At 42.8% G+C, this 9,854-nt stretch overlaps 1 protein-coding gene across 1 annotated transcript in view; it reads right to left on the bottom strand.

The window, feature by feature from the left end:
* The window catches only part of LOC102194747 (A disintegrin and metalloproteinase with thrombospondin motifs 15-like), a 13,628-nt gene extending 4,180 nt beyond the window's left edge, over nt 1–9,448 (bottom strand). The window contains exons 1-6 of the mRNA XM_005735516.2: nt 8,264–9,448; nt 3,449–3,581; nt 3,154–3,321; nt 1,133–1,416; nt 855–1,032; nt 583–755 (exon numbers count right to left, since the gene is read on the bottom strand). Coding sequence (XP_005735573.1) covers nt 583–755; nt 855–1,032; nt 1,133–1,416; nt 3,154–3,321; nt 3,449–3,581; nt 8,264–9,193 — 1,866 coding nt within the window. The 5' untranslated portion in view covers nt 9,194–9,448. The remainder of the gene's footprint in view (nt 1–582; nt 756–854; nt 1,033–1,132; nt 1,417–3,153; nt 3,322–3,448; nt 3,582–8,263) is intronic.
* Nucleotides 9,449–9,854: the final 406 nt, after the last annotated feature.

The following is a 9,854-nucleotide window of genomic DNA, read 5'->3' as shown; positions in this document are numbered from 1 at the left end:
TCTGCACTCCCTGTATTTGTTATATCAGGTAAACTACCTACATGACTTCGTAAGCGTACACAGAATGTCATAGTATAGTGCATGTTTTGAGATCAGCCCTATTTCCAGTGTGTATGCAAATGTGATATAGAAAAAGTGTGCAAGGTTTTTTCATCCTTAACTATTAACTTCAGCGCATTTTTTAAACTAAATTCTACATAAAGCCTGCTGCCGGCTAACTTTTAAAGCTGTGAGTCAGTGGTTAAAACATCCAGCTGACCTGTGCTGAGCTGATCTACGTGTCCCCTGAGTTCTCCCTATCTGCTCCTTCTCAGCTGATTTGATGGACTGAAGTGCGAACTCTGTCTCTCTGCTGCAAAAGCTCACTCTACGCCCTGCTATCTGAAAAAGATAAACTGTCCTCCTCCTCCTCTTCTTCATTCTTTCCCCTGCTCTGTTCAGAGACCAGAGGCAGCTGGATGACATATATTCTCTTTGCTATCGCTGCCTCTAAAAATAAAAGGATTTTAAGTGCTAATGTATTTTGACTTTTGACTGATCGTCAATCAGATTTTCTGTCTCTCGAGTGCACCTTATTCTTACCTTTGATTCCAGGACGTTGAAGTAGCCCGTACCATTAGCCCTGCAGATGAGTTTGCACCTGTCACTGAGGGACACTCCAGAGTACTTTGGTATCCACACCACTGAGTGGCTGATACGGTTACTGCTGAATCTCTGGCCGCTACTCTCACACTGCTCTTCACGGTATGTCTTACCTACACAGAGAAGGAGGGACGGCATACAAGGTGAGAGGTGGTATTGCTCTAGCATAAATACGTAACTGGATATTCTTGTCTGTGTTGAGAGATTTGTACCTGTGTCAGGGCAGCTGTTCAGGTTGCAAGAGCGGTATTTGACCCGAACTCCTTGGCAGTATTTACCCCCATTTGATGGAACTGGGTTGTTACACTCTCTTTTTGACAGCTGGACACCACCACCACATGTGCGTGAACAGGTACTGAACAGTCCCCACTTGCCCCAGCGGCCGTCCACCTGAAAATAAGAATGCATAAATAAAAATGCAAATAAATACTATTATTATTCATATCCTCATAAAGGTATGTCCTGACAGAAAGAACTGCTTGAATCTTACCTTCAAGTTGTGAAGCTGCTTGTCAGTGCAGACCCCTCGGTCGCAGACCTGTCCGTCCCCACACTGAGTGCCATCTGCCCAGGGAAAGTGCCGAGTCATACACACTAAATGTCCGCTGGACTTTCCAGTGCACCACAAACGACTACATGGCGGCTGCATGAAGGGACAAGGCTTAGAGCCTTCACCGAAGGCGAGCTCACACTGGCGTTCGAGCTTGTAGGATGATCCTGGCAGCGTGTCAGGTAGGACTAGCGGTTTCTGAGGCTGGTCGAGCAAACAATCACCTAAGAAGAGGGAGATTCAATAAGCCACACAACGACGCAGTATGACCTTCTTCTTCTGTGGAGACTTTATGACACACAGGTATAAAAGATGCAACCAAAATACACAAATGCACGAAAAACACAATGAAAAACAATGTGTTTATGCTTATTCTCAAATATTTATATGGTCCTCTTCATTAAATGTGTGCTTTTTCTGCATGTTGTGTTGTGGTGGGTGGGATTGTGGGTGGGCACAGGAAGCAGTCATTGCCCTTGTGATTTGGCCTTTGATGCAGTATATGCAATGTATGCCACACACACAGAAACATGCACGAGCACACCACACACAGTCATCCCCACCCCAGTCCCTTCCTCAAACTCCCCCTAAAAACCCACAAGCCTCTCCTCTTATTTTCCATCCCAGCCTTGTTGCATGACTTGCAGTTAGACTAGAATATTGATAAAAAGGATATGAAGCTAGATAGTGCTGCAAAAGTCAAAGGCATCAAAAGCTACAAATACATACCTTTCTGGGAACAGACTAATATTAGGAAGAGTTTGGCAAGTAGGTGCAAAATGGAATCACGAAAGGCCAACATTAGTGGATGAAAAAGGTTTCCAGGAGAAGTTTTTTTATCCCCCAGAAACATGCAGAACTTCGCACTCTTATGGGGAATTTTCACATACAAACACATTAATCTGCGCTTGGAAAAACTGGGTTCCCCCACTTGAACTGTTGAGTATGCCATTCATGTTGTGGTGAATTCGCAGCACATTATAAGCGAACTGCGGTGCGGTGGTAACAGTCCCACAGATGTAGCAGAAAAACACACTGATTATCAGATAAGGCAATGCTGTACAAACAAATCACTCTACGCCAAATAAGCTCAACCTCATCTCTTCCTTCCTAGTCTCTCTCCATAGAGCAATCATGGAAACAATAGCTGGTGGTGTGTGTGTGTTTAAACAGGTTACAAATAGGTCTGGACACAGCGCTGAATGAAAATTACCACAAGCATGTGGCAACATGCTTTTTCCACCCCACTGCTTTTTGAAGTTTAGATTTATGACAGATGGCCAGGAGAAACCAGGTTACGATGCTGTCACAGAAATCACTCCCTGATATTCCTCTAAACTAGTACTTTTGTCCACAGATTATTTCCAAAATGAATAGAGAGAAGCAACAAACAAAAAATGTCTATTTGGAGTAAACCTGCATGGGAAACATTGTGTAGATACACTTAGTGGTCCAAACCGCTGTGGTGACTCTCCCCAGACAAAAAGGCCTGTAATTTGGGACAGATGTGGGGGCAGTTTTAAAATAAAAGTTTAGAATTGCTCCAAGGCCAAGTGCTGTGGTCTGTCCTGTTTGGCAAACAATCTGCATCCAAATGAATGAATTTCTTCTTGGCTATTGCAAGCCTGTTTTTTTAAGAGAGGTTTGGCAGATGTGAGAAATCAAGCATAGGTGGATATTGAAATGAATCCATTCTCGCTTGCATTTATCCAAAAAATGATTTCAGTAATGTTTGGAATCAGGGCTTGCTCTTCAAAAACAAAAGCACGGTTGTCATTTGAACAAAACACAGCTGTGTGACCAACACAGTGAGGTCAATGCCTTGCTGTATGTTTGTAAGTCATTACTGCTTCAAGATTGTTTACAACTATCTATCCAACTCTGGCTTTCGACCTTTTCAAGCATGCTATGAGGCTGCTTTCAGGCTGGAAACACTGAGGTCAGAGGTCAAGAGTACTCACCATGCCCGCCGTCCAGAAATTCAGTGATGATTGCGGCACTGCAGGGGGACCAGGGGCTGGTACGGTTGATCTGAATAAGTGTGGGTGACATCATGTGGTTCTCCTGCATTTTTCCGAACAGGTCCTCACAGGATCTCACATTGTCATGTGGCATGTTGAACACATGCCCTGTGGAGAGGGAGTGAGATCTCAGATGTCTTTCATGAGTGCACAGACTGTGATTATGCATATACACTTTCAGGGACACTGAGATATTAATGTGGACTGAGTGAAGGATGACGTCGACGGAGCATACCGAGCTCATGAGCAGTGGTGAAAGCTGAAGGAAGGCCGTCGTCTTCGATTACAGAGCAGCTCCTCTTGGGGTCGCACATGGTGCCAACATCTGCCATGCCAAGTGTGTCACAGGTGGAGGCGCCGCAGAGGTCCTGGATGAAAAAAGACATTAGCATGATTACATCTGAAACAATGACAGCTAAAGGCAAAGTCAAACATGGGCTTGCATCCATCCTTCCTCTTAACCAAAGTCTGAATCACAATGGTGCTCAAGGCTAGCCAAGCTAAGTTTGTCTCTCTATGACACAGAGACACAAAGAGAGTTACAATATTTGTCTTCATTTATCGTTTTAGTCACTTCTGGGTAGTGGGTACTATTTATAAATTTACCGCTGACATATTAACACCCTTTTCATTGAGTTAAAAACTCATTAACATACTTTAGCTGCCTATTTTACACAACAAGGAGTAAGTGTTGTTTAAGGTCAACATATTTGTGTTTTTAGCTGCTTTTTTGGCAACTTTGTTCGGTACACTAGAAAAATGATGCCCAAAATGCTGACCTTAACTAATTGAATTACATGTATTTTTTCCATGTGATTTTGCTACATAAGTAAAATGTAAAACATTTAATTTAATGGACTCTGATCAAATGGAAGCACATTTTTTGTAATGATTAATTATTTCAATAGGTAAACTTTTTATTTTATATATTTCAGTTTCATTTTATTCAAAATTATTGCTTCATGATTGTAATTGTGTCACTTGTTATTGGTCTTTGATGTGTGATACTGAGAAACAAAATAGGTTGCAGCGGATTAACGGTAAATCAAAGTGGTAACAACTGTGTGCCAAACATTTAAACAGCACAGCGGCCTAAGACACTCCACTTTGTTTTGATAATGGCATTTGATGTATTTTTAAGATAACATAAAATCCAGTTGTAGCTAAATTAGACAATGATTTCTGTCGATTATCACAGAATGGCTCCCACTGAGTTATTTGCAGTGTTATGGGAAAGTGTGACAAAGCTAAATAAAGGTTATTGACACAAGATGGCTCAAGAGTTGGCAGTTTGTCTTGTAATCGGAAGGTTGCCGGTTCGAGTCCCGGCTCCGATAGCCTTGGTCGTTGTGTCCTTGGGCAAGACACTTCACCTGTTGCCTACTGGTGGTGGTCAGAGGAGAGGGTCTGGTGGTGCCAGTGTCTGGTAGCCTCGCCTCTGTCAGTGCGCCCCAGGGCAGCCGTGGCTACAATGTAGCTTGCCATCACCAGTGTGTGAATGGGTGGATGACTGAAAGTAGTGTAAAGCGCTTTGGGGTCCATAGGGACTAAGTAAAGCGCTATACAAATACAGGCCATTTACCAAGACATTTATTTTCAAGTGATCAGCGTGACCTCAGACAGTTTGGGTTATGAATCTGTTATTGGTCTGCATTTTTCTTTCTCAGAGATTGGAGTTTGTTTGAAACTGGACTGCAGCTTATCCTCATTCTTGCCCTGTCTGGCTTTTTTGTGGTGATGTCACCTTGTTCCCAGACGTCGACAATTAACTTGTCTGAGTGCGATGCTATTAGGCCAGTTGAAATCATGTCCAGTTTATGAAAGTACAATTATTAAATTATCCTTTATGTTGTCTTGATGTCATCGCAGCAAGATCTTCGTTTAAGAAATTGGGAAATTATTCAGTCGTGTCAAGCACTGCTTTCCACCACCCAGTCTTTAAATCTTTTTAGTGGGAAACAGTGTTTAGAGCACACCTTCTCCTATGAGGTAATTTAAATAACCCCAACCATAACATTTCCATGCCAGAGCAGAGTTTCCAGATGACCTATTTCTCTACCACAGGTTTTAAAATCCAGTCTTAGCGAGTATGCATTTGGAGCTGAACCTCCTAATCACAGGACAACTTCGGCAGTAACCGCTGCAAAGAACCACCCATCTGCCTGTTCCCTAAACAGCACTGTCCCTACATACCCCAAAACACAGAAAACCAGTGGTGGTCAGCTGTTACAGATAAAACACCAGCTGAGTCTCCTGCAGCCCCTGCAATCCTCAGCCGTGCTTAATGTAACCATTAAACACGGGGCCAAGTGAAGACCTCGAGTGCTATGACAAATCATTCCTAGAATAAACCACAAAACCACAATTGTACACCAGTGCAAATCTAATCCAGATGTCCTCATGTGCTTGGAGGACATCTGAAAGTTTGGGCCATTTCAGTAAAAAAAAAAAATAGAAGAACTGCAAGATGAACAGGGGAGAAGAAACACCCAAGTCAATGAGTTTGTTGTTTGCTATGACCTACTTCCCACATCTGTCATCTGTCTTTGCAATTTTGGTGTTCCTGCGAATTAACAAAAAAGAATAGAAAAACAATACTTACCTCAGCGGACTAAAATTCCCATTTTGTTTTGTGTACAGATTTTATTGCTTTTAAATCCCGTCCAGCCTGTTACCTGTTTGTGCTTTGGAAACAATATTCAAAAAGCTTTGAAAAAGGTGCATCTCAGAGTTTTATAGGTCTGATGCAGTATCCTGGACCGAGTTTATGACATCTGGACATTCTTTGGTGAGCTCTTTTCTTTCTCAGCCCATTATCTATCATGTAAGAAAAGGCTGTGAGCTAAAGTACAGTCACCTCCTCTCTCCCCGGGGGAACTTGCATTCTAGCAGATTTATGGTCAGATTTTATCTTTTGGCTGCTCTCCTACAATAAACATTCTGTGCAACTTAGCGCACTTTGCGGCATTCTTTGCACAAAAATCACGCTGACTATACTGTTTCGGGACAACCGCAGTTGCCTCCGGACAACACAGAGTTGGTCTTCATAAAACCTACAAAATTACACAATGGGCTGGTGTTAAGTGGAGAATGAATGGGCTTTGAAATATCTGTTAAAAACTGTAGTAAACAAAAGAAAATACAACTCACTAATTGGACAGATTTAAAGTCATTGTGTCATGATGTAGCAGAATTGTTAGCAGACATGTCAGCAGAATCCTTGAGTTTAAGAGGGGAGACCGTTTAGGCCTAAACTGAGAAGAAAATAAAAAAGGAAAAAATATATGTCAATCTAATTGCAGTGAACAAAGCCTGACAGGTTTAACTGCAATCTCATGATCAGTAAAGGCCTCTCATGCAGTACACCGGACCTTGAAATATTTAGAGCTTGTTAGGCACATGTTTGCAAACCCCACTATTTTATTTATTGCTTCAGGAAACAGTGATTGTGCTAATAGATTCAATATGAAACTGACTGTAAAAGGTCAGTGAAGGCCTGTATCCTCTAGATTCCTGGTGTTGAGCATGAGTTTGATTGGGTGGTACTGTAAAGAAAGTTTTATGCACCACAAGCCACTGTTTAGACTTTTCATTTGTACTCTATGTTAGCATTCGCTCATAAACTCCATGTTTTGTTTTGTGTACACTTTATATGTGATATTACACCAGGAATCTGTTGTTCAACACACAATGGTTAGAGGTGAGATTTCTTTGTTCAACCTGCTGTGTTAAAAGGAGGCTTTTTTCTGAATCCCTGCACTTGTTACACCTCACTAAACCTTTGATTGCTTGATGCCTGTCTTTTTGCTTTATATAGTAAATTACATCCTTGTGACTCTCCAAGCTGACTTGGGTCGTGTCAAGTGGCTGCAGAGTTTATAACATCAGCTTTAAACTGATGTTTAAAGTTGAATGTTACATTCTTGTAACATTCTTGTTTTTGGAACACTTTTATGGAAAATGCTGACCATCTTAAGCTGTCGATATCTATTCAGCTAGGACATACTGTAAAAACTTGTGCAGAACCACCGTGGCAAAAGAAATGGAGGAGGAAGCATGTGACAGACTGAAGAATTGCCAGGGAAAGATGCAGTCCAGCTGCTGATGTGGAGGAGTTTGTTGCAACATAAAGCGAACAGGTGAGTCCAAAACATGCAGGCCTGTAACTCTGACATCCACAAAGGACCCCACCGCCACCACCCTCAGTCCCTCCATCCTATCCCTTCAGGGGCCTGTTTAATGAGGAGCAGGCAGCTGCAGCAGAATGGGAACAGCTGAGAAAAATAACACATCCACACAGTACATCCCCAAGGGCACTGACGCTCATTATATTCAGTAAATTTGCAGGTATAACAAGCAATAGTTCACTTATCATTATGTGCTACTAAGGCTGACAGAATAGTACTATGTTACCATTGGCTCTTTTAACTCTGATAGCACAGGTTTTAAGACGACTTTGTGACTGCAAGCTAAACACTTTCACTGTAACTAAATCAGTTGGGCTGACTTGTCAGCTTTATTGCAAGTTTTCACAGTGGTAATGGAAGCGCATACATCATACTGACCAATGAATGTGAGCAATGACTTCATCTCTGACCTTGTGTCATCTTGCAAATATTTGGGAGTGCAGGGAGAAGTCAGAGGTGGTTTGCAAGTCTATAAAACTGCCCTCTAAGGATCTATGACGAGCAATCAAGTCTGGTGCTCTGTTCAGCTCTGTGTGACCCAGCCTTGGTGTCAAAGCTGTGATGCTATTGGTGGACTGCCTGCATGCTCCCTGAGTTCACGAGAGGCGGAGAGTGTTTTCAGAGCAAATCAAAAACGCGTCACCTGGAGTTTTACTTATCACAAAGTTATAAGAGTACATTGCACATTTTCCTTCTCAAGATCAGAGGTTGCTTTACAGTATGTCACTCATTAAGGTGACACAATGCATGTGCGAAAAACAAACATTTACGTTTTCTGTGCGTAATTGCGCTTACAGAACATATCCCGCTCTGGTTTTACCCCAAACATGTGTAACATGAACGATACTAAAAGTTCTCTTTACCTGTCTGGTGAAAAGAATAGCTGTGTCCCAGTACTCGGGATGCTTGTCGTTGTTTTTGTTCATCTTTTTTTGCCAAGTGCAAAAGTTCCGCAGCGTCATGGCTGCGTTCCCGGACACCTTGGGTCCTTTGTCCTCCTCGGATATAATCATGATCTTCACAACTGTAATGCTGATGGAGTTGAGGATGCTGGGATGCTTGTACAGCTTCGCTGCCACTGCCATCAGTGTCAAGAGGTAGTGCTTTAAGTCATCTCCGTGGAATTTCGCCATGGACTCGTCCGCCACAACAAGCGTCTCCACGTATCTGGGGACTGAGGCGAACCTTTTGGCTCTCCCCATCCTCTTCAGCATCGTTTCTGTCACATTGCTGTGGTCCGCCAGTCGCTTGTATTTCTCCAAGGACTGCGCAGCCTGGAGGCTTATGTCGCTGTCCACTGCGCACCTGGGGGTAGAGCTGGGCTTCAGGTTGTTGCTGGCTCTGCGCCGGACGATGTGCGCGCTCTCTGCGCTTCTGGTGTCGTTTTGTACCGGGCTGATAAAATATTCCCAGCCGTGGAAGCCAAATGCACCTTGCACACCTTTGCAGAGACTGAGAGCGGCATAAGAGTACTGATCAGCGTTCACATATCCAGAATAAAAACACCGGGTCAGGTCAGTGGTGACATCGGTATCGGAGAGCCACAGTGCGCCTTGGTTAGAGATGGAAGGGGCAATGAAATTAGAGTCTCGCTGTAAATCGATCACTAATTCCTGCTTGAAAGCTTTAATCTTTAGGACATATTTTCTATTAAGGAAATCCACGTCGTTATCAGAATCCGTCCTTTCATCACTATTCATTCTAATCGGGAAGCAAAGTTCACTCTCCATGCAACGAGCGAGCTTTAAGAGTGAGACCACAAAGTAAAGGAGAAAAGTTGATCTGATAAACATGACGATGTTTGCATTAATCAAAGATTGCAATGACCAACGGGGGGGGAAAGAAAGAAAATCAGAATGATGAAGAATCTACAAGCTCAGTGGCGGCGGCGAGAGGATCGGGATGAAGAGCATAATCCAAAGCGCTAAAACAGTGCAGGTCGTACAAGTCCACTCAGAGAAAACTCCTCCTGGTCATTCTCCACGTGTGTACTCAGTCGACTGCTGCCTTGTGTGGAGCTTATGCATTTGGTCATGTGTAAAAATATGGAAACACAACCTTTCTTTGCTGGGGGGAAGTCTTTCGAGGCGCTCATTGGATGAGCTTCAGCCTTTTCTTCTTCTTCTTCTTCTTCTTCTTCTTCTTTTTTCTTTTTTTTTCTTGCCGCCTCTTAAAACTCATCAAACAGGCCAATCAATAAGTCACAACGTACAAAATATGATGAATTAGCAGATCTTGCACTTTACACTCAGACTACTGCACATCCACTACTCCATCAAATCTTTAGCTTTTGGTCACATGGAGTGAATAAAAATCTTTAATGCCACATGCATATTCAACAGAAATCCCTGCACTTCATTTGTAGTTCATAAGGCGAATAAGAGCTACAAGTACTGCATGTTTAACGGAACACCGGACAACGGGCAGCAGGAAAATAACAGGCATGATTAAATA

The sequence above is a fragment of the Pundamilia nyererei genome, unplaced genomic scaffold (genome assembly GCF_000239375.1).
Source record: "Pundamilia nyererei isolate P.nyererei 1_Seehausen unplaced genomic scaffold, PunNye1.0 scaffold00064, whole genome shotgun sequence".
NCBI lineage: Eukaryota > Metazoa > Chordata > Actinopteri > Cichliformes > Cichlidae > Pundamilia > Pundamilia nyererei.
This window is presented reverse-complemented; position numbering and strand designations above follow the sequence as displayed.